The sequence below is a fragment of the Dendrobates tinctorius genome, unplaced genomic scaffold (genome assembly GCF_039654945.1).
Source record: "Dendrobates tinctorius isolate UK_male_01 unplaced genomic scaffold, ASM3965494v1 ptg000117l, whole genome shotgun sequence".
NCBI lineage: Eukaryota > Metazoa > Chordata > Amphibia > Anura > Dendrobatidae > Dendrobates > Dendrobates tinctorius.
Window position 1 is genome coordinate 6,400,166 of NW_027361785.1, and position 25,331 is coordinate 6,425,496.

The 25,331-nt window shown below is 46.1% G+C and overlaps 1 protein-coding gene across 2 annotated transcripts in view; it reads left to right on the forward strand.

Annotated features, from left to right (window-relative positions):
• Positions 1-14,518: 14,518 nt before the first annotated feature.
• LOC141101413 (E3 SUMO-protein ligase RanBP2-like) overlaps positions 14,519-25,331 on the forward strand; it is a 197,446-nt gene continuing 186,633 nt past the window's right edge. The window contains exon 1 of one of the 2 annotated variants that reach the window (XM_073590495.1): positions 14,519-14,687. In XM_073590495.1, coding sequence (XP_073446596.1) covers positions 14,616-14,687 — 72 coding nt within the window. In that variant the 5' untranslated portion in view covers positions 14,519-14,615. The remainder of the gene's footprint in view (positions 14,688-25,331) is intronic. The other variant, XM_073590494.1, reaches the window with a different exon arrangement.

The window sequence follows — 25,331 nt, forward strand, 5'->3', positions numbered from 1 at the left end:
ATGTTGTGTGTTTGCACTGTTACACTGGTCAGAAGTCCCTGTGAGCATATTTATCTCGTTCAGATCAGTGACCACATTTATCATCGTGACCCCATTCCTTGGGGACCGTTCACGTTTAGGCCCTTACAGGCCTTCATTGGACGGAGGTGGCAGGATATAGAGATAGAAGCTGGTAAATATCTGGGACATAGTGTAATCAGTGAGGATTATTTAGATCCTGGATATACAGTAAGTAGCAGTAATTGAATTGTTGCTATTGGTGTTTTATCTTCTTGTTGATATATGAATTTCACTGATATTTGTCAAACTTCTTATAAGTGGGTAGAAATCCATTGTGCTCCAGGGTTTATATTGTGTATAGTCCTCATCTTGTTGTTTGTCTTTTTGTGTTTAAGAATTTTATGTAACATCATTATGGGACTTTATCCCATAGATATATATTTTAAGATCTTGTCCTCATTGTAAGGCAGAATTGTTATTGACCATTTCATCTGATGGCTGGAAAGTTATTAAGATTGTACCAAGAGGGTATCCCTGGAATGAGACTGGATATGGTCCTTTCTCATCAGGTACCCAGAGAGAACAGTCTTCAGATCAAATGTGTAATGTGTCCTTATTGGTAACTTATAGGCCTAACTCTTATATATTGTAACAAATAGAGAGTAAACATTGTAGATCCCTGACAATGTCTTTTTAGTCTTGACAAACTAGGAGTAGGCACCACCCAGAGCACACAGTCCTGAGGTGGGAGATAAGCTGTTAACATGAGGATTGTTGTGGAATGTGTTTGTGGTTTGGAGATAAGAAGGGGCCACTAGGAGACCCTGAATGTGTCTTTTGACAGATGGGTTGCATTTGATGATAAACTTAGTTTAAAATTTGGTACAAGAAATGTGTAATGAGAGGAAATATTTAATTTGGCTAAAGTAGAAATACATTTATAAAAAACACTGTATTTCCAGAAGTAACCGTCCTTGTGGGAAGCCATGAGGTCACTTTTCTTGTTGATTCAGGAGCCACTAGAACCTTAGTCCATCCAGAAGAGATACCGACTATTGGACTGTCTGCTGCCTGCATAGTGGTAAAAGGAGCAAGTGGTAAGACACACAGAGCCATTGTCTACGCCTGTGGAGACACCGGTCTCTCGGCACAGGTAAAAGTGCAATTACACAACTTATATTATCAGCTGTGTGGGAGGGATATGATGCAGCCCTGAGCCTGGGAATAATTCCTACTGCTGCAGGACTATAGGTGAAATCCATGGCTGAGACAATGGTGCTCCAGGGGTATGGAGAATCCAGTTATTATTACAGTCTAGATCTAATAACTGCAGGACCATCCTTTATTACTGAGTCCTTCATCAAGGAAGCAATAGATAAAGGTATACAAATGTAGATTTTCACACACCTGAAGAACTACACTGCTCCATGTACTACAGGTATTTCAGGGGTCCTGATGTAAAATATGGGAATTTCCATGCTCTAGATTGTTCTTTGCACACCATATACTGGAATTATAAAGGGAACTGTGTTGTCAGTTGTAAACTGTCAGAACAAATTAAATTGTTGTTTTTGCTTTTTAGAGGCACCGAGCCACATATTTCCCTCTCCAGATGTAAAGGTAGATCATGGAAATCCCTTGGTGATTTTGATGGGGTGTAGGGAAAGTAACAATGGGAGGATTTGGGTGATGGCTCATTTTACAATACCAGACTGCAGGCATGTTCACAAGTACTAAAGTGGAACACCATTTCTAAACCCAGTGTCCACCTGCAGCGAGGCAGGGGAATTAGTGAGAAATGCTGATCCTTTCCTAGAATTAGAGGAAGAATTGACCACATACCCAGAATCTTTGTGGTCCTCATGACCTGCAGATGTGGGATCGATAAAAGGGGTGATTATTCCCTGTCCAGCTCACCTTGTAACGCAGCCTTGTTTCCAGTAGGGAGGGTGCCCCCATCTGTAAACAAGGCGGTGATAACAAGAGCCCCCACAGTGCCGGACCCCCATACTCTGCTGAATGACTGGAGGCCGGAACATAAGGTTTTTACAGTGATCTCAGTAATGTCTTCAGCATCCTGGTACATCCAGATAGCCAGGTTTGGTTTGTATTCACATATAAGGGGAGCAGGTATACATTCACCAGAATCCCACAAGGGTACTGTGAATCACCTACTATTGTTTACCAGGTAAAATCGGCTAACCTAGCTCAATGTGAGTCACCAGAAGGGAGCCAGATACTCTTATATGTGGATGACATGCTATTGGCATTAAAAGAAAAAAAGAAAAAAAAAAAAAAAAAAAATGGTAACAAAAGGGGTTATCTTTAAAGATGCCCTATATGTATGAACTGCCCAGTGACCTCCTAAGATATGTCACAGTATTGAGCCATGGCATAAGCTATGTCTCAACAGGGGGGCTGGTAGAGGTCATATCTTACGTATTTATGATGTATGGCTTTACTAACTATTACATTTTTTGTTTAATCTGCAATACTTGTGCAAAAATAATTCCTAAAGGAACCTGAGACCAGAGAGAGGACAATGTCCTCACCCTGAATACTTATTCCAACACATTTGTATGGATTTTATTGAACAAGTGTGAGGGAAAAAGTATGGCCTTGTTATTATGGATGCTTTCAGCAGGTGGATTGAAGCTGTCCACCCTGATGCATTAATGGTACCAAAGGTCCTTCTAAAGGAAATCATACCCAGATTTGGGGTTCCAGAAAATATATAGTAAACTAAGTAATGTTGTTATTACCTAAAAACATTGTCAATTGAGTTAGGAAACCACTGTGCCTGTCATCCTCAGTCAGCCGGACTGGTTGGGAGACACAGTGGGATCTTGAAAAATAGGTTGACAAAGACCATGCAGGAAACAGGAAAAATTGGTTGCACTGTCTCCTATTGGTTGTACTATATATGTATGTCACACGGACATCTGTAGTGCTGACAGCCTTTGAAATCATATACGGGAGATCTTTTCTGTTACCTCAGCTAAAATCCTTTAAAAGAATAGATGCGGAAGTTGATTGTACATTAGCAGAATATATGGCTAAGATATTAACTCACAAAGAAGTTTCTACTCGTAGTTTTGTTCCAGGAAAACCCACTAACAAAACCTGAGATCGTGAAACCTGCAGACTGGGTCCTTGTGAAGGTGATAAAGAAGAGACATCAGCACCATCCTAAGTGGGAAGGTCCTTACCAGGTCCTGTGGACTTCTCCTGCTGCGGTCAAGATTGCTCAGCGCAGCTCCTGGACCCATCTCTCATACTGTAAACTTGTCAGACAGGTAGGGACAGAGTAGGATCTGACTTGCTTGTCAAAGTCCAGCTACAAAGGGAGGTTTTCCACAAGGGAAAGCTTGTCTCAAACTGGTGAAGTCTCCCATTCATCCCCCTACCCGGACAAGACGGTCAGATCTAGGATGTGTACATCAGGGTTAGTCACATGTATATTATTCGTGACCTTAGTGATGGGAGAGTGGAGGGTAATGGCCCCAGCAGGAGAGGAAAGTCCAGGGTGGTAGAATGGTTTCAGATTTAGGACTTTCAATCTTACTTTTGAAATCGGGCAGGAGGCCGCCATGTTAGTGGATTTCTGTCTGTTGTATAAATGATACAGAGACAGGGAACAAGCTGTGAAACTAGCAGTCTGATAAGTATGTTTGTGTTATGAGCGCTAATAGCAGAAGGGATGTATGTGTGTGACTGGAGTAAAGCAGCATGGACAACTGCAGCCCGAGACTATGGGTATAAGCCTTATGGCTACATAGATTTAAAGCCTGATTCCCCAGTAGGAAAAAGGAGATCCCCTTACACAAATAAGAATAATTGTAATCAGCTACTGAGAATTTAAAAAAAAAAACCCAAAGATGAGGGATCAAAGGTTAGAAGGGCTGATATGTCAGGATTAGAGCCAATAGGACATTTCTACATAGAAGTTCAGAATAATAGCATACATAGACCCAAGGAAGGTATGCCAGAGAGAATCCATAACAGAGTCCATAGGGTTCATAGTTAGATTGTCTAACCTAACTTATGAAGATAAACTAGCTTTAGAGAGAGGCTGTGAGGAGAAGAATGAATGGTTAGAATGGCTTAAATACATTGCAGAAAGCTTAAAAAAATTAAGCTATATAGTAAAACTTATGTCTGCTCAGAAAGGGAAGGAAAATGTAAAATGTTATCATTTTTATATCCTCCACTTGAGAAACCGGATATCCCACCACAGGTGATTGCTAATCCTGGTAACTATACTTGTTTTAGTCTTCCAGGGCATGGGCACGACTTCGGAGAGCTCCAAGGCGATTCTTGTAGAGAACGGATCATTGTCTCCCACAGGGCCAAGTACTCAGCCATATGGTCAGACCACACTACCCTGAGAGCGGATGTATGGTAGTTATGCGGTGATAAAAGCATAAGAGCCAGACTACCACATGGTTCCCGAGGGGATTGTGCGGTGGTCCAGCCAATCATGCCGTTCCACCTGTTGTCAACAGGGATATGGCCAAAGGTACGTAGTGGAAGAGACAGAAGCATGAAACTCCGCAAGGATCCTTCCATTCTAGTATCTACATAGATGACATTGGAGTTCCCAGGGGAGTGACCAACGAGTACAAGGCTAGGAACCAGGTAGCAGCCGGGTGGGAATCCATAATTTGGTGGGTGATTATAAAAATGAATGTAGATTGGATAAACTGCTTATACTATAACCAGCAGAGATTTGTTAATTATACTCGAGATGCAGTTAAAGGGATAGCTGAGCAATTAGGACCAACTCCTCTCATGGCTTGGCAGAATAGGATGGCATTATACAAGTTAGTAGCAGAAAAGGGAGGTGTATATAAAATGTTTGGAGGATTTTTGTTGCACCCTTTATCCCTGATACAGATCCTGATGGAAGTATCTCCAAAGCTCTTGATGGACTGACTGCCCTGTCTAATGAATTAGTAGAGAACTCTGGATATGATGACATATTCCTGGACTGAAGGATGGTTTGGGAAATGGTCCGGATTATTCACTTCTGCGCTGACATCTCTTACCATCGTGGCCGGAATGCTGATTTTTTGTGGACGCTGCGCTATTCTATGCATTAGAGGACTTGTTCAAAGACTGATTGACTCTGCCATAACAAAAACCTATGTATCAAGGAATGGAGACCTTGGAATCCAACGAAAGAATGAAAATTTTGGGACTTAATGATAAATATACATATTACTCTCCCTCTAGATTATATGAAGATCTTATGTGAAATCTGACAAAAAGAAATCTGTCCCCAATGTGTACAGATAAATGATTTTATTACAAGATGAGGGAATGTTATAATAATTGTAATAAAGTTCTTTCTTATGTGTGCATGGGTGTATGTGTGTATATATATATACCCATGCGTGTATGTATGAGTGTGTGTATATGTATATATATGTGTATATATATATGTATCTATGCACATGACTGCATATATGCCATTTATTTTTGCTTAAGACTTTGAAACTCTTTTCAGCTGATGTAATACATGGGTGTTACTTTTGGGTGTTACTTTTTGTGAACGTTAGCAGGTTTCCTTGTCTTACATGACTTCTCTGGTAACTGTAGATAAGGATTTCTAACAAGCTCAGCATATTGTATGTACTCTTTTTTGCAAACGCAATGTTTCAACACCCTTTGGGTTTTGCTATTTAAACTCTTAAGAATATGTATTAAGTTAGACATAGGACTCCTCACATCTTGTGTGGTCGTCATTCTCTCTCCATGCCGGCATGTCCAATAAAGAAGCATCTTACTTATTCAGGTCTGGACGATTTCTAATTGGAAGACTGAAACTCCCCTGACATCGGCGCGGTAGACTGCTCTTGTTGCACCCTTCTTTTTTTTTTATCCTTCCTTTTTTCGTGGTCGCTTCCTGTACAGCTGAAGGATGGACTGGTGCCCTTGTCCGTCTGTTATTTGCAGAAGGATTTCTATATTGCTGTTTCTTGTGGGGTTTATTTCTTTCTGTTCTCTTTTCTTGGGGTGGGAGGGGTTCGCACGTCTCCTATTATTTGATCCAGGTGCTAATGTGTTAGACAATGATAACTTTATTTTTATATTGCAATTTGTGATGAGTAGGTGGGTTTCCATATATTTATATGTCACTACAGTTCAGAAGCAACTATGTTTTATGGGAGGATGGAGTGAGGAGGTATTCAATTACACCATTTGCCTTACAGTAAGATGTATAACAAAGTTCATGTACTATCCTGGAATGTGAGGGGTCTGGGAGACGCCACTAAAAGAGCGGCGGTGATGGAGATGGCTCGCACACGGTCCCCGGCGATCGTCTGCTTGCAGGAGACGCACTTAGAAAAAGGGAAAACGGGACTGATAAAAAGGGCGTGGGTAGGATCTAGCTTTCATTCTGTTTTCTCCAGTTATGCTAGAGGAGTAAGTGTTCTAGTTCATAACTCTATACCATTTGAACTGATAACATCTCGGGTGGACGGGGAGGGCAGAATGGTGGCACTTCACTGTAAACTAATGGCAAAGGAAATGATACTGATTGGAGTGTATATTCCCCCACCCTTTAATACTAAAGTGCTGGAGATGATAGCAGCATTTGTGGATAAGATACCGAATGTGCCAGTAATATGTGTAGGGGAGAGAATTGTGAAGCGGTGGCGGTCTGTGAGGGATCGTTTCAAGAAGGAGTTCAATAAAGAGATGCGGGCCCAGAGTGGATCTGGAGGACGCAGGAGCAAGTACAAGTACGCACGAGCCCTGTCGTTCCTCCGGGAGACAATGCTCACCAGAAGGTAAATATTACACACCACATGTGACAAAAAAATGTTTAGATGTAACTTTTTTTTTTCAGCCAGGGCCATACCATGTCACTATTTTAATTGTTTTTTTTTCTCTTTATTCCACAGCACGGTGAGCAGCACTCGGGAGCCTGCACGATTGGACCCTTCTGAGGCGATCCCTGAGGAGACCGGCACCGAGGGACACTTCGACCGCCCCGGTACATCTGCACCTTCCCAGCCTTCCCACACATTCGACCCATCTGTCCCATCCACCAGCACAGGAGCATCGTGGCCGCCTACATTACATGAAGCTGCTGGTGAGGAGATCGCTTTCCCTTTACCCCCACCCTTCTGCCCCTGCCACCTCTAGTACACCTGCGGGTACTGGGCGGCAGCGGCAGAGGGGTCAGGAAAAGACTTATGCGCCAGAGTTCTTGCATCTGAATGCATCTTTCCAGAACTGTCTAAAAGTCTTGTCAGAGCAAATCTCCGCAGGCTATCAGCAGATCAACTCCAGCATTCTGGAGGTGAAGACACTTCTGCAAACCATGCATTCAGAAGCAAGATCTTCGCCAAACCACACCTTTTTCAGGTCTGTTGTGGAGCGCATGGAAACGCTCTCTCCTGCCCAGCAGATGCATGTAATGCATTCATGCCACGCTGCTCTCCAGCAAGTTACCTCCCAACCTCCTCCTCCCACCACAGTAGTTCCTCCACCTGCACCCCCTCCAGCCACTTTCCATCCTCCCCCTCCTATTACATCTACACCCCCTCCAGCCACTTTCCATCCTCCCCCTCCTATTACATCTACACCCCCTCCAGCCACTTTCCATCCTCCCCCTCCTATTACATACCATCCACCTCCCCAGCACCATCCACTTCCCCAGCACCATCCACCTCCCCAGCACCAGCAACCTCCCCAGCACCAGCAACCTCCCCAGTACCAGCAACCTCCCCAGTACCAGCAACCTCCCCACTTCCAGCAACCTGCCCCGTACCAGACATCTCCCCACTTCCAGCAACCTGCCCCGTACCAGACATCTCCCCACTTCCAGCAACCTGCCCCGTACCAAACTCCTTCCCCATACAACTTGCCATCAACATCATCTGCTCCTACAGTCCCTGCCCAACCCTCCACTCCACCACCCACCACCTCTTCTGCTTCCCACATGTCCACCCATTCTGTAGTTTTTTCCACACCTTCACCTCTAACTGTTCCTTCCCCACCACGATCCCAGTCCTCTCTCCACACTCCCAGTGTCGAAGTGTCCCGCAGCCCCTCCAGCAGTATTTCCACCACACACTACACAGATTTATAATGTGTGTATTTAAATAAAAATGACCAGTTTTATGGTTTCAAAGCTTTATTAAACAAGTTTATTAAAATTTTAAAAAAGTTTACTAAAAAAAACATTTTTCAATAAAAGTTAAATTATTTTACACTGGTTGTCTGTCATTTCTTTCTGCGGCAAAAAAGGTTAAATACAGGGTATTTAAAAGGTGAAATGGTATTCAAAACTAGGTATATAACTGTGGGTAAATTTTAGCTTTTTGCCACAGTTGTGTTCCTGGTTGTGTTTGAAGCAAAGTATTTCACCTAAATAGTTGTGTTTATTGTTGGTGATTTCATAACAATGTACACAACTTTTGTTAAAAGGTGAAATACTTTGCATAAAACACAACCAGGTACACACCTGTGGCCTAAAGCTAAAAATAGAGACCATGACAAGATAGCCAACTTTGGTTGGCAAAGGTATATACTGTTGGTACAGAAGGTACACAAGTTTGGTTAGGGCACAAATCTTTCACACTCTGTCATCCTGCCAGTGTACTCTGCCTTGAGGTGACATAAAGTATAGTGCAAAATTGTCCCTCATTACTGAAACCGTCACAGAACTTCTAGTGGTAATGTCATGGTAATCTTGCAAGGTGGTTTCTTCAGAGGTGTCCTCAATGGAAATGGGTTCCTTGCAGATAACAAAATTGTGGAGTACCACGCACACTTTGATCACCTCGTCCACAGTTTCTGTCTTGAGGTTGATCGCAGTCAATAGGACCCGCCATTTGGCTGTCAGAATACCAAAGGTACATTCAACCATTCTTCTTGCTCTTGTGAGGCGGTAATTAAAAATGCGTTTTGGTCTTGTCAATCCTCTGCTAGAGTACGGTTTCAAAAGGTGTTCTGACAGCTGGAAGGCTTCATCCCCTACACAGACAAATGGCATAGGTGGACCAGATGTTTGCGGCAGCGGTCTAGGTGGTGGGAACTGGAAGGTGTTTCCATACAGTTTACGCCCCATGGCAGACAGTTTGAAAACTTGAGAGTCATTGGAGCGGCCATAGGCCCCAATATCAACCGCAATTAATTTGTATTCCGCGTCAGCGATGGCCATGAGGACAATTGAAAAATATTTCTTGTAATTGAAATATTCCGATCCCGATCCAGCTGGCTTTACAATGCGGATATGTTTCCCGTCCACAGCGCCCAAGCAGTTGGGAAACTGACATATCTGTTGAAACTTGTCAGCAATTTCAATCCACCTCTCTGTTGTGGGCTCTGGTAAAAACTCTTCAGCTAAGGAGTCCCACAGTGCACGGCATGTGTACTTCACTATTCCAGATATGGTGGAAATCCCGAGTCTGTACTGGAAATGCAGTGACGAAAGGGATTCTCCAGTTGCAAGAAATCTGTGGGGAATTAAAAAACAATCAATTAGTTTTAAATCACAGCATTACATACCAAAACTGAGCTATAACACTTGGAGATACAAACTACCACCAACAAGATTGCAGTGAAAGTGTGCTCTGATGCCAGCACATCCAATAAATGTGGCTTACCTTAAAGTCACCATCAGACGCTCTGCGGGTGAAACAGAGAAGCGGCAATAGGTGTCCGCTTTTCTTATGAGGTGTGCAATGCGCTCCACCAAGTAATCAAAATTCTCCATTTTCATCCGAACATATCCAAAAAATGTATCCGGGTTTCGTCGAAGGTCCATGCAGAGTGTAGAATAGACCCCACGCGTCATTCTCTTGGCTGTGATGGGGTGGATCCACAAACGTCGTCTACGATGCCTGATGCGCTGCTGTCTCGCTCTCTCCTTCTCCAGAACAATCACCCTCAAACGATTCGCCTCCGCTGTAAAATCCGCCAAATTCTTCAAAATATTTCCAATCACAACATCCATCTTCGCCAGTAACTTGCTCTTCTCTCCAACCTGCACTTTCTCCTCTCCAACCTGTCAAAGAAGGGCTGTAGGAACACGCTATATATAGTTTTCCAGTAGCCAATCCCGTTCGGAAGGCCACAAGGGTCAATTTTAAAAACCGGATCCGGCGTAATCCGTCGAAAAACGGATAGAAAAACGGATGAACCGGATGAGACGGATCCGGTTTTGTCTGTCAAGAAAAAGACGGATCCGGCAGAAAACCGGATCCGTCACATCCGGTTTTACTAAACATTTGCCGGATCCGGCGTTCCGGCACGACGCCGGATCGCGCCTGACGCCGAAAACCTGAAGTGTGAAAGTAGCCTTAGCCATTAAAAGGTATCAACCACTGAGGACTCTCAATTCTGAATATTTTTCTATCTACTGGCTAACACGGTACAAAGATATACATCTTTCCTGTACAGAAAGGGAAGGACTTGGGCCTGGCAGTAAACACACTGAAAGTCTAAGTGTCCGCATTAGGGGCACTGTACGGCCATAAAATAGCAGGAAATAAGTGGATCTCACGATTGATTACAGCTTGCGAACGGATAGCTCCGGTTCACATACCTACAATCCCTGCATGGGACTTAAATCTAGTCTTAGACGCCCTGATGGAGGAACCTTTCGAGCTGATAGACACGATATCCCTGAAGTGCTTGTCACTCAAGACGGCATTCTTAGTAGCACTAACGTCTGCTAGGAGAGTGAGTGATATCCAAGCCCTATCCATAGACCCACCCTTTATTCAGATATACCAGGATAGATTAATATTAAAACCAGACCCCTCATGCCTGCCTAAAGTATCAACAAAATTCCAAAGATCCCAAGAGATACTTCTCCCGTCCTTCTTTGGAGATCCCTCCACTCCGGAGGAGCGGAAATTCCACACCTTGGATGTTAGAACTATCCTAAAATATACTGAGAGGTCCAGGAGCTGGAGGCAGTGTAGGGCTCTGTTCATATCTTTTCAGGGCCGTAAAAAAGGGTATGGAGTCACGAAGAGCACCATTTCCCGATGGATCAGGGATGCCATTCGCTTAGCCTACTCTGCGAAAAATGAAAATCCTCCGGAGAGCATAAGAGCACATTCCACCAGAGCAGTGGCAACCTCCTGGGCCGAGAGGGGAGACGTTCTAATTGAAACCATATGTAAGGCAGCAATTTGGTCATCCCCTTCTACCTTCTATAATCACTATAGACTTGACCTTTCATCAACTTCTGACCTAAGTTTTGGCAGGACTGTCCTTGGCACGGTAGTCCCACCCAGGTGATGGTCTCTGGAATCTCTCCAGTGGGTGCTGTCGTGGCGAAGAGTAAAAAGCCGGATTACTTATCGGTAATGCTCTTTTAATGAGCCCACGACAGCACCCGCTCACTTCCCTCCCTGCTAAGATATTTATAATAAAATGTATCAGATAAAAAATGAATGGGTAAAGTTTAAGAGATGCAAAGACATTGCCTAACCCTTGGCGGTCCTCCTGGTACTCTGAAATGCAAAACTGAGGAAAGGCGGACCGCCCCCCTTTATATTTCTGTAGGGTTTCCTGTTCCAAATGGGGCGGATCCGATACCTCCAGTGGGTGCTGTCATGGGCTCATTAAAAGAGCATTACCGGTAAGTAATCCGGCTTTTCGTCGTCTTAACTGCATGATTTGCAACTGCTAGACAGCTTGAATACATGTGTGGAATGCCTGTTTGTTAGGGAATTCCCACATGTGTTCAGCCTGTCTACAGGATTGTCTAGGGTAGTGCATTTCAAAAAGACAGAGGTGCAAGGTTCGGATTATGAAGCATGTTAGTCTTAGGTCAGTTGCAGAAAGGAGTGCACGTGTAGGGCGCTAGAGATGAGGGAGAAGATATAGGTTGGTGGAGAGCTGTGGATGACCTTGTGGGTGGGAAACCAATGTAATGACTGCACAGGGATGAGGCATCGGTGAAGCGGCAGAAGAAGCATTTGACCTTGGCTGCCGCATTCAGGATGGATTGGAGAGGAGAAAGTTCGGTTTGAGGGAAACCAATCAGTTGAGAGTTGCAGTAGTCCCGACAAGTATGAATAAGAGCAACAGTAAGAGTTTTAGCTGTTTCAATGGTCACGTTTGTACCGATATTCATGCTATGTGTAAGCAGCCTTTAGGTATGTTCACATGTAGCATTTTATCACTCATGAAAAAAACCACTGACAGGAAAACTATATACATAACATGGACATGCTAAAAATAATGAATAAAAAGTGAACTTACTAGAGATAATAATAAATTTTATTTCTATAGCGCCAACATATTCCGCAGCACTTTACATTTTGGAGGGGATTTGTACAGACAATAGACATTACAGCATAACAATAATCACATAGATTATAACAAATACCAAGAGGAATGAGGGCCCTGCTCGCAAGCTTACAGTCTATGAGGAAAAAAAAAAAAAAAAAGGAGACACGAAAGGTGGATGTAACAGTTGCCCTGATTGTAAGGACCAGCCATAATGTTAAGTGTGTGACAGTACGGACACAGAGGGCTAATGGATGCATAAAGCATGTGGGAGCATGATGCGGGGAACCTGGTTATGGTAAAACTTTTGGCTGCGCCACACAGGGATAGATTAGGTTAATAAGCTGAGGCGATAGGCCAGTCTGAATAAATGCGTTTTCAGGGCACGCTTAAAATGTGGGGATTGGGGACTAATCGTATTGACCTGGGAAGTGCATTCCAAAGAATTGGCGCAGCACGTGTAAAGTCTTGGAGACGGGAGTGGGAGGTTCTGATTATTGAGGATGCTAACCTCAGGCCATCAGCAGAACGGAGGGTGCGGGTAGGGTGGTATACTGAAACAAGGGAGGAGATGTAGGGTGGTGCTGAGCCATGGAGAGCTTTGTGGGTGAGGCTAATAAGTTTATACTGAATTCTGAAGTGGATGGGTAGCCAGTGTAATGACTGGCACAATGGCAATGTCGGGTATAGGTACATTATTAGAGGGAGGAAATACAAGGAGTTCAGTCTTTGACAGGTTCAGTTTCAGATATAGTGAGGACATGATGTTAGACACAGCGTTTAGTCAATCGCCGGTGTTTTCTAGAAAGGCTCGCGTGATGTCAGGAGAGGAAGCGTATAATTGGATGTCATCAGCATAGAGATGGTACTGGAAACAAAATCTACTGATTGTTTGACCAATAGGGGCAGCGTAAAAGGAAAAGAGGAGGGGGCCTAGAACCGATCCTTGAGGAACCCCAACAGTGAAGGTGAGAGGAGGAGGAACCGGCAAAAGATACAGTAAAGGAGCGGTCGGAGAGATAGGAGGAGAACCAGGAGAGAACGGTGTCCTTGAGGCCAATGGAATGGAGCATGGTGAGGAGGAGCTGATGATCCACAGTGTCGAATGCTGCAGAGAGATCCAAGAGAATTAGCATGGAGTAATGACCATTTGATTTAGCTGTTAGTAGATCATTAGAGACTTTAGTGAGGGCAGTTTCAGTAGAGTGTAAAGAGCGGAAACCGGATTGGAGAGGATCGAGAAGAGTTATCAGAGAGATAGCGGATAAGACGGGAGTGGACCAGGCGTTCCAGGAGTTTAGAGATGAAGGGAAGATTAGAGACAGGTCTATAGTTAGCGGCACAGTTTTGGTCGAGGGATGTTTTTTTAAGTAGTGGATGTATGATGGCATGCTTAAATGAGGGAAACATACCAGAAGAGAGAGAGAGGTTAAATATTTTAGTTAGGTGAGGGGTGACAGCAGGGGAAAGCGACTGGAGGAGATGTGACGGAAATGGGTCACTGGTGCAAGTGGTTGGGCGAGAAGATGCAAGGAGCCTGCTTACTTCTTCTTCTGTGACTGGAGATGGGCGAACCCGAACTTTGGGGGCCGTACTGAACACCTACTGTTTGAGCACAGATCCCCAAACACAGACTTTTCCAGGAATACATCTGAACCACTGAATTTCAAAATCCTAAGCCATAGTGATAGGGAACCGATACTGTGATCCCCAATGGGGACAGGGCTGGAAATGTTGGGAACGTGCTGTGGAGTCAATGGCACTATTTAAGGAAGTAAAATAAATAATGAGCAAAAATATAAAAAAGCACTAGGGAAAAAAAACACAAAAACACAGAAAAATGCACATGACGTTTTACAAATCTAATTTTGCTGCAACTGTAAAACACAAGGCCCCATGTGAACATACCCTGAAGCGTTTGAAGACTCACTGAGGTGTGGGGCCCCCAGGAGCCGGTGGTGCGAGCACACAAGCAGCCCTGGCCACCATGTACCACCCGCTCCTGGGGGATGAGAGGTGGGCACGACGCTCTTGCGAGGGTCAGTACAGAGAATGAGGGTGACCAGTGAGCTGCAGCCACACACGCTGCTCCAACATCTGCCCTAGGAATCACGTGATAGGTGGACGCCGGAGCGCTCGTGGGAGAGAACGCGTTCAGGCGGTGACGTCACCACGCTCAGCACGTTTTATCACTTTCTTTTCTATGGCTGTGAGGTTTCCCTTGGAAATAGAAGGAAACGACTCTGTGACGTCACTTCCGCTTAGCCGCCAGTTCTGCGTGAGCGCCATCCGGGAAGTTTTCTCAGCTGTGCGAGGCTCGTAAGGGCCGCGTGTGGAGGCGCACCGTGAAGATGAGGCGCAGCAAGCCTGAAATCCAGAAATACATCGACAGCGTCCAGAGCGGCGCGGCTTCTCCCCGTGAGGTGAGTCCCTCCTCACCGCGCACGCAGTCGGCATCCAGCCCTCCGGAACTGCATGGTGCCGGCCCCGTCATGTCTTCACATGCATTATACGACGTGACAGGTGGAGGCCGCTCACTGTGGTGATGGAGATGGCTTCTTACCCCATGGTCTGTGTTGTGGCTCCTGCCATGGAGGACACTTGTGTCAGTGCTGAGTGCAGGCTCCTACAGGGGCCTCTCAGGTATAGACAGCGATGGGCTGTGAGGGGCTTATAAGGGTTGGCTAATAGCAGCAGATGTATGAATGTGCCCTCACCTCCTGAGTACTGCTACAGTGTATAGGGCACAGTCATTTCTTGTGGCCATAGAGAGAGCGGTGGTTGGCTGCAGTGGTGGCCATAGAGATTGGTAGGTGGTTGGCAGTGGCCATGAAGAGAGCGGTGGTTGGCTGCAGTGGTGGCCATGAAGAGAGCGGTGGTTGGCTGCAGTGGTGGCCATGAAGAGAGCGGTGGTTGGCTGCAGTGGTGGCCATAGAGAGAGCGGTGGTTGGCTGCAGTGGTGGCCATGAAGAGAGCGGTGGTTGGCTGCAGTGGTGGCCATGAAGAGAGCGGTGGTTGGCTGCAGTGGTGGCCATAGAGAGAGCGGTGGTTGGCTGCAGTGGTGGCCATGAAGAGAGCGGTGGTTGGCTGCAGTGGTGGCCATGAAGAGAGCGGTGGTTGGCTGCAGTGGTGGCCATGAAGAGAGCGGTGGTTGGCTGCAGTGGTGGCCATAGAGAGAGCGGTGGTTGGCTGCAGTGGTGGCCATGAAGAGAGCGGTGGTTGGCTGCAGTGGTGGCCATGAAGAGAGCGGTGGTTGGCTGCAGTGGTGGCCATAGAGAGAGCGGTGGTTGGCTGCAGTGGTGGCCATGAAGAGAGCGGTGGTTGGCTGCAGTGGTGGCCATGAAGAGAGCGGTGGTTGGCTGCAGTGGTGGCCATAGAGAGAGCGGTGGTTGGCTGCAGTGGTGGCCATGAAGAGAGCGGTGGTTGGCTGCAGTGGTGGCCATGAAGAGAGCGGTGGTTGGCTGCAGTGGTGGCCATGAAGAGAGCGGTGGTTGGCTGCAGTGGTGGCCATAGAGAGAGCGGTGGTTGGCTGCAGTGGTGGCCATGAAGAGAGCGGTGGTTGGCTGCAGTGGTGGCCATGAAGAGAGCGGTGGTTGGCTGCAGTGGTGGCCATGAAGAGAGCGGTGGTTGGCTGCAGTGGTGGCCATGAAGAGAGCGGTGGTTGGCTGCAGTGGTGGCCATAGAGAGAGCGGTGGTTGGCTGCAGTGGTGGCCATAGAGAGAGCGGTGGTTGGCTGCAGTGGTGGCCATAGAGATCGGTAGGTGGTTGGTAGTGGCCATGGAGAGAGCGGTGGTTGGCTGCAGTGGTGGCCATAGAGCGGTGGTTGGCTGCAGTGGTGGCCATAGAGAGAGCGGTAGGTGGTTGGCTGCAGTGGTGACCATAGAGAGCGCGGTGATTTCCTCATTCTTTCACTTCTTTTCGCCCAGACAGCCCCTTCTTCCTGACGTTACACAGGTTTCCCATTCATCAGACCGTTGTTCCACACAGGTCTGTGAGATGACCCACAGATAATATTGTGAGGGGAAAGCCGACCCTCATTTGCACCCTCCATCCTGGAACCAGGCTTTTCTGCTCCCCACACATGCAGCTTACACTGTACATTGTGGCTTTTGTGCTCGTCTATTGGCCATTTATATTACTACTAGATGGAGGCCCGATGCTATCCCATCGGGAGGGCACAGTGCTCTGCACGCAGGATTTCCGTTGCATAAAGATATACTCACCTTCCGATAGCCCCCGATCTCCTGTCCACGCACCCGGCATCTTCCGGTCCCAGTAATGCTTAGCGCAAAGGACCGGAGATGACGTCACTCTCACGAGAGCACGACGTCATCAGCGGTCTTTCGCGCAAAGTATTACTGGGACTGGAAGATGCCAGGCGCGTGGACAGGAGATCGGGAGCTATCGGAAGGTGAGTATATCACTATTTTTTATTTCTATTTTTTACAGGTTTATGGTACCAAGGGCCTGGAGGAGAGTCTCTTCTCCTCCGGACCCTGAGTGCCATCCGCACATTGAGCGCTGCGCCGGTCATCTCCTGGCTGCGGCGCTGCTGACCTCCGTGCGGCAGGAGATGACCCGCGGCAACCATCGGGAGATCAGCGGCTAGCGCCGCAGATCTCCTGACGGTAGTGGTGGCGTGCGTCGTTCAAAGGCCGTGCCAGTTTGTGGCCGGACTGCGCCTGTTGCTGATTGGTCGAGCCAGGCCGGGCGCGACGCGGGATTTCCATGACAGACAGACCGAATTAGACGATCACATAGTAGATGGGCCAGACGTCTGCTCATGTAAAGGAACAGATCTTATTTTAGTGGTTAGACTCCACCTGATAACATTGAGGGCATTCACAATTAAATGCCTTTTGTGTAATATTCTGGGTTTCCTGTCAGAACATTAGTTTTGCCCCAAAACATCTAACTTGAGAAAATTAGCTAATATAAAGTATCCTATTATGAGTACAGCTCCTAAGCCTCAGTTCGTAGGTAGCAGATTTACACAGCCGTTAAAAACATAAAAACATAAAAACTGCTCTGATTTGTGGTAAAACCTTGTGGTCAGTTTTCAGTTCCTATATGTTAGCTGTAATGTGTCTCCATGGTTACAAAGTATAAACAAAGTCTGATCCCTGCAGTCGTATTAGATTCCAGCTCGCCCCTATTTCTTGATATCATACTTTCAAGGGTTGCAGAATGTGGGCATATGCAATCACTGAAGGATCAGGTTAACACTTTGTTTTTAAGCTGTAACAATGGAGACATGGGTCAGTGTAAATACAGAACATGATATTTCTTCAACTAGTACATATCTGTTCACCATTTCTTGTGTGATGCTTTTATTCAGGGATTATGTGTGACCTAAAATAACAAAAAGAAAATGTTGTTTATGATTGTGCGGAGGAGACACTGGCTTTTTGATTCTGAGCAGCAAGTCCACATGCAGTGCTAGATCAGTCAGATCACTGACCACTAATGTGCACGTTGGATCCCCAGTGTTCTATTGTAGACAGGAGTGAGCGCTGGTCCATATGTTCAGTTAGGACAGGTTTACCCATAACTTTTTTTGGTACGTGCGCTATACATAATTTTTAAGAATAGATCAGTCCTATTGCATCTGTTTCTTTTTTCTTGCAGACCACTTCCCCATTTCCACCCCCCCCCAAAAAAAAAAAAAAAGGCCAACGTTGACCCGTATTTTCCAGACGCAAGTCAATGGCATTGTGGAAAAATAAAAAAAGCGGATAGCACCTGAGTGTCAACAGTGTTCTATCCGTATTTTAATGTTTGATGGGAGGGTGAAGCTATGATTTTTTTTTTTTTTAAACCTACGTGAATAACAGATGTAACCAGGATTGGAAAAATTGGGTCCAGCACACTGAAAAACACAACGATTGTTCACATATGATTAAAAAAGGATGTATAATCAGTGCATAGACTTTACTAGGACTGGTTTCTAGAATTCTGTAGACATTTTCTAGTGGCCTCATATTTATTGCCTGGTGATATTTATTAGTGAAAGCTAATAGGATTTGAAATAAAATTGCTTTCCTAGTACTGCCCACTATTCCCTTATCAGTAACTTGCATTAAATGAGCTGTCCACTGGGACAAACCCTTCTCGATCCGAATGTTTTCCGCCCATCTATATATATAATTGCCTTAAATTGTCTGTCATCCACTTCCGTCTGGGTGTCCCCGAATCCCACAATCCACTGCGCTGCACCGGAAGTACGCTGACCGCCATTTTGGAACGCCCAAGTGATGCCACTCGGATCCAGGACACAGCTGCGATCCTGACCGCGCTCGGATCCAGGACGCAACTGCGATCCCGACCGCGCTCGGATCCAGGTTGCAGCTGCTATCCCAGCCGCTGCTTGGACCCCCGGTGCCGCTCTGATCCCGGCCGCCGCTGCGATCACAAGGCAGTGAAAGGAGTATAACGAGTGGGGTGTAATGAGAGGGATGCCGCTGCTGGACCCCCCGCCAGGACCCACCGCCTGACTACACGCGCCGGATCCCGCCACTTGCTGCCCACCCACCTCCGTGCACTCACAGTCGGCAGGAAAGACCGCGGCTTGAGGCCTGTGCTGGAGATTGGGTGCAGCCATCCTCTGGTGGTGCCGCACACCATCTCCAGCACAGGCCGCAAAACACCGTCTTTCCTGCAGGTTGTGACTGCACGGAAGTGGGTGGGCCGCCACCCCCAGCTCCACAAATCTGCTCCCATCGTGATGTTACTGCCCTCCCGATGCGATGGCATCGGGCACACATCTAGTGAAAATATAAACTTATACTCCCTTTCAGTTTCAGCGCCGTTCTATTAGTGTCGGCACTCGCGTTCCCAGGGCTCTCGTGTAGTAGTTATGACATGGGAGCCCTGCGCCCAGTGAGTGCTGGCGTCACTCTCCCTGCCTGCTTGATGCTTCCTCTTGCTTACAGATGCGTCTGGTGGTGGGGAGAGTGATGCTAGCACTGAATGGGCGCTGGGCTCACGTGTCAGAACAACTGCATGCTAGTCCCGGAAACGCGAGCGTCAACGCTGCTAGAGGTGAATACACTCCCTGACAAGTTATGTTGCTCATCCATGTTATGTAAATAAAAGCTTATAACCTGATGTTACATTCATCCATTGGTTGTATATTATTCTTTTGAAAGCTGAAACCCTCCGAAATGTGGTTTAGGTTAAGAAAATAAATTGGCATCAATGCAGAAATATTGATCATTTAATGGACATGAATGGTCAGATTTTGGCAAGACAAAAGTTTTGTAGCCTGGTCATATAATGCACCCAATCCTAGTTTACATTCTCATCTGTGCTCAGTAAATGATCGGTTTATTAGTGGGTGTGTATAAAACGAAGCCCAGCACCCCAGACCTTCACTTGAGCTGCAACTTGAGCTCTGACAACATGCCAAAAATCCATCCTGCTACCAAAGCCTGGATTATCAAGGGGCTGAAGACCAGATCCACTGCAGAGGTGGCTGGCACCTTTAATGTGTCTTTGCGTAAAGTACAAAAAATTAAAAAAAAAAGATTCGAAGAGACTGGAGATGTGTTTGACAAGCCCAGGTCCGGCAGACCCCGCAAGACAACTGCTCAGGAGGAACGTTTGTTGGTTAGAAAATCCAAAGCAAGCCCCTCTTCCACTCCAGCATAGCTCCAACAAGCCTGGTCACCTCAAGTCCCTGTGTCAACTAGAACAATTTGTAGGATTTTGTCTCGAAATGGTCTCCATGGTCGAATCGGTGCCAAAAGGCAAATAAAAATCCGTGTGGCATTTTTGAAGTCCCACAGCCTGCTAAACAGATCGACGCTGGAAAAGTGGCAGAAGGTGGATTTCTCTGATGAATCTTCAGTAGAATTACACCACAGATGCCGCAAGTACTGCAGGAGACCTACTGGAGCCCGCATGGATCCAAAATACACTCAGAAAAAAGTTAAATTTGGTGGTGGAAAGATCATGGTCTGGGGTTACATTCAGTATGGGGGTGTGCGGCACATTTGCAAGGTGGAAGGCAATATCAATAGCCTAAAATATCAAGAAGTATTAGCTACCTCTTATTCCAAATCATAAAAGGGGTCAAATTCTGCAGCAGGATGGTGCTCCATCTCATACATCCATCTCTACAACAAAGTTCCTCCAGGCAAAAAAGATCAAGGTGCTCAAGGACTGGGCCAGCCCAGTCACCAGACATGAACATCATTGAGCATGTTTGGGGTAGGATGAAAGCGGAAGCTTGGAAGACAAAACCAAAGAATCTAGATGAACTCTGGGAGGCATGTGAGACTGCATTCTTTGCTATTCCTGATGCCTTCATTAATAAATTGTATGAATCATTGTTGAACCGCATGGATGCAGTCCTTCAAGCTCATGGAAGTCACACAAAATATTAAGTTTGACTCTAATAGCACCACAACTTAATTCACCAATGTTATGCAACATATATTTGTATTTTAAGTTAATTATTTGTTTGAATATCACATTACTTTCTGTGGGCGACAAAACTTTTGTCTTGTCAAAATCTGACCATTCTGTGTCCATTAAATGATCAATATTTCTGCATTGATGCCAATTTATTCTCTTAACCTAAACCACATTTCGGAGGGTTTCAGTTTTCAAAAGAATAATTTATACAGCCAATGGATGAATTTAACGTCAGGTTATAAGCTTTTATTTACATAACATGGATAACCGACATAAGATGTATATCTTTGTACCGTGTTAGCCAGTAGATAGAAAAATATTCAGAATTGAGAGTCCTCAGTGGTTGATACCTTTTAATGGCTAACTGAAAAGATGGTAACAAATTGCAAGCTTTCGAGACTACTGAGCAGGGCTGTGGAGTCGGAGTCGGTGCTCATTTTGGTGGAGTCGGAGTTGGAGTCTGTATAAAATGGACTGACTCCGACTCCTAAAATATATAAGTTGGGTACAGTAGTTCAATGCAGAATATGCTGAATATTTTTTCATAGGAATTTGGGAAAGTTATGAAATGTCCTATAAAATGACTGTTCTATTTCTGACCTAAGGCTACATTCACACACAGCGTTTTTCCTGCATTTTTTGAAGATATGTTTTTCAGTTGCAAAAGCAGATCAGCTTTTAAAAAAAAAAACCGCATCACCTGAAAGGTTTTTGAGCTCATAATGTTTTCAATAGCAAAAGCAGATTAGAAATCTGCTCTATCTATATATCCATTTATCCATATCTGTCTATCCATATCATATCTGTACCAAAAAGAATGAAAGCCGGATAGCACACAGACTAACACTCCTTTTTTTAGCACCAGTCAGGTACACCTCATAGCCGCCCAAAAGGACGCCCAGGACAGGAATTGCTCGTCTTCAGTAACATCAACTGATAGTTGGAATAAATAGACTGCATTTATCACCACATCTTCTTAAGGTGCAGGCTTTATTTTCAAGTGTAGGGGTGTGAAGTATGAGGTTCTGCAGCAGCTGAGGTGTGCAGTATGAAATTCTGCGGAACAGTATGAGGTTCTGCCCCCCCCCCCCAGGTTTGATCCTGGCTACGCCCATAGTGTGAATGTAGCCTGAGGATCTAGGCTTTATCTTAGCCAAGATAAGTCATAGTATGTGTGTATGTGTATATATATATATATATCACAGTACAGACCAAAAGTTTGGACACACCTTCTCAATCAAAGCGTTTTCTTTATTTTCATGACTATGAAAATTGTAGATTCACTCTGAAGGCATCAAAACTATGAATTAACACATGTGGAATTATATAATTAACAAAAAAGTGTGAAACAACTGAAAATACTGTATGTCTTATATTCAAGGTTCTTCAAAGTAGCCACCTTTTGCTTTGATTTCTGCTTTGCACACTCTTGGCATTCTCTTGATGAGCTTCAAGAGGTAGTCACCAGAAATGGTTTTCACTTCACAGGTGTGCCCTGTCAGGTTTAATAAGTGGGATTTCTTGCCTTATAAATGAGGTTGGGACCATCAGTTGTGTTGTGCAGAAGTCTGGTGGATACACAGGTGATAGTCCTACTGAATAGACTGTTAGAATTTGTATTATGGCAAGAAAAAAGCAGCTGAGTAAAGAAAAACGAGTGGCCATCATTACTTTAAGAAATGAAGGTTAGTCAGTCAGAAAAATTGGGAAAACTTTGAAAGTGTCCCCAAGTGCATTGGCAAAAACCATCAAGCGCTACAAAGAACCTGGCTCACATGAGGACCGCCCCAGGAAAGGAAGACCAAGAGTCACCTCTGCTGCGGAGGATAAGTTCATCCTAGTCACCAGCCTCAGAAATCGCAGGTTAACAGCAGCTCAGAATAGAGATCAGGTTAATGCCACACAGAGTTCTAGCAGCAGACACATCTCTACAACAACTGTTAAGAGGAGACTTTGTGCAGCAGGCCTTCATGGTAAAATAGCTGCTAGGAAACCACTGCTAAGGACAAGCAACAAGCAGAAGAGACTTGTTTGGGCTAGAGAACACAAGGAATGGACATTAGACCAGTGGAAATCTGTTCTTTGGTCTGATGAGTCCAAATTTGAGATCTTTGGTTCCAACCACCATGTCTTTGTGTGCGACGCAGAAAAGGTGAACGGATGGACTCTACATGCCTGGTTCCCACCATGAAGCATGGAGAAAGAGGTGTGATGGTGTGGGGGTGCTTTGCTGGTGACACTGTTGGGGATTTATTCAAAATTGAAGGCATACTGAACCAGCATGGCTACCACAGCATCTTGCAGCGGCATGCTATTCCATCCGGTTTGTGTTTAGTTAGACCAGGGGTCCTCAAACTTTTTAAACAGGGGGCCAGATCACGGCCCCTCGGACCATTGGAGGGCCGGAATATAGTTTAAAAAAAATTATGAATAAATTCCTGTGCACACTGCACATATCTTATTTAGAGGTAATAAAACAAAAATAGGAACAAATACAATATTAAAAATGAAGTTAAATCATAAAACTTACCGATTTTTTGGGTTCTTCGAATATCCTACACTTCGAGTCAATTTTTTCTCTTTCTTGATATCATTGTTTCCTAGGGATTCAAAATTGCTATTAGTAAAATACCAACATATATACAGCGCTACAAAAACAATATACCAGCAATAAAATTTCCCACACAGAGACATAGAGACTCCACTGCCCATCAATGCGGCCTGATCAGTGCCCATCAATGCGGCCTGATCAGTGCCCATCAATGCAGCCTGATCAGTGCCCATCAATGCAGCCTGATCAGTGCCCATCAATGCAGCCTGATCAGTGCCCATCAGCGTAGCCTGATCAGTGCCCTTCAGCGCAGCCTGATCAGTGCCCTTCAGCGCAGCCTGATCAGTGCCCATCAATGCAGCCTGATCAGTGCCCATCAATGCAGCCTGATCAGTGCCCATCAATGCAGCCTGATCAGTGCCCATCAATGCAGCCTGATCAGTGCCCATCAATGCAGCCTCACCAGTGCCCATATTGGTGGAACTCCACTTTTACCTCAGGCTCAGACTGGTGTGGTGCAAGAATCCCCAATAGGCAGCATTGGTCCCTAAAAGGCAGGTAAATGTCCCCAATAGATAGCACAGGTCACCAATAAGCAGCACAGGTCCCCAATAGACAGGTAAATGTCCCCAATAGGCAGCATAGGTCCCCAATAGGCAGGTAAATGTCCCCAATAGGCAGGTAAATGTCCCCAATAGGCAGGTAAATGTCCCCAATAGGCAGGTAAATGTCCCCAATAGGCAGGTAAATGTCCCCAATAGGCAGCACAGGTCCCCCATAGGCAGGTAAATGTCCCCATTAGGCAGGTAAATGTCCCCAATAGGCAGCACAGGTCCCCATTAGGCAGCACAGGTCCCCAATAGGCAGGTAAATGTCCCCATTAGGCAGCACAGGTCCCCATTAGGCAGCACAGGTCCCCAATAGGCAGGTAAATGTCCCCAATATGCAGCACAGGTCCCCATTAGGCAGCACAGGTCCCCAATAGGCAGGTAAATGTCCCCATTAGGCAGCACAGGTCCCCATTAGGCAGCACAGGTCCCCATTAGGCAGCACAGGTCCCCAATAGGCAGGTAAATGTCCCCAATAGGCAGCACAGTCCCCATTAGGCAGCACAGGTCCCCAATAGGCAGCACAGTCCCCATTAGGCAGGTAAATGTCCCCATTAGGCAGCACAAGTCCCCAATAGGCAGGCAGATGTCCCCATTAGGCAGATAAATGTCCCCAATAGGCAGCACAGGTCCCCATTAGGCAGGTAAATGTCCCCAATAGGCAGCACAGGTCCCCAATAGGCAGGTAAATGTCCCCATTAGGCAGCACAGGTCCCCAATAGGCAGGTAAATGTCCCCAATAGGCAGGTAAATGTCCCCAATAGGCAGGTAAATGTCCCCAATAGGCAGGTAAATGTCCCCAATAGGCAGCACAGGTCCCCATTAGGCAGCACAGGTCCCCATTAGGCAGCACAGGTCCCCATTAGGCAGCACAGGTTCCCATTAGGCAGCACAGGTTCCCATTAGGCAGCACAGGTTCCCATTAGGCAGCACAGGTTCCCATTAGGCAGCACAGGTTCCCATTAGGCAGCACAGGTTCCCATTAGGCAGCACATGTCCCCATTAGGCAGCACATGTCCCCATTAGGCAGCACATGTCCCCATTAGGCAGGTAAATGTCCCCATTAGGCAGGTAAATGTCCCCATTAGGCAGGTAAATGTCCCCATTAGGCAGGTAAATGACCCCAATAGGACCCGGCGTTAAAAAAAAAAAAAAAACTCACCTATATCCCCCGCTGCTCTGAAGAGGCGCCCGCTCATCTCAGTCTTCTTCCTGCACAGGCACACAGGCGGCGTGACATCATCAGGCCGCGCAGGCGGCGTGACGTCATCAGGCCGCGCAGGCGGCGTGACGTCATCAGGCCGCGCAGGCGGCGTGACGTCATCAGGCCGCGCAGGCGGCGTGACGTCATCAGGCCGCGCAGGCGGCGTGAAGTCATCAGGCCGCGCAGGCGGCGTGATGACAATCACGCCGTCTGTGTGCACTGTGCATTGCTGCATACGGAGGGCTGCGTAACGCCTTTCCTCGGCGCCTCGTCCCGCCCGCGATTA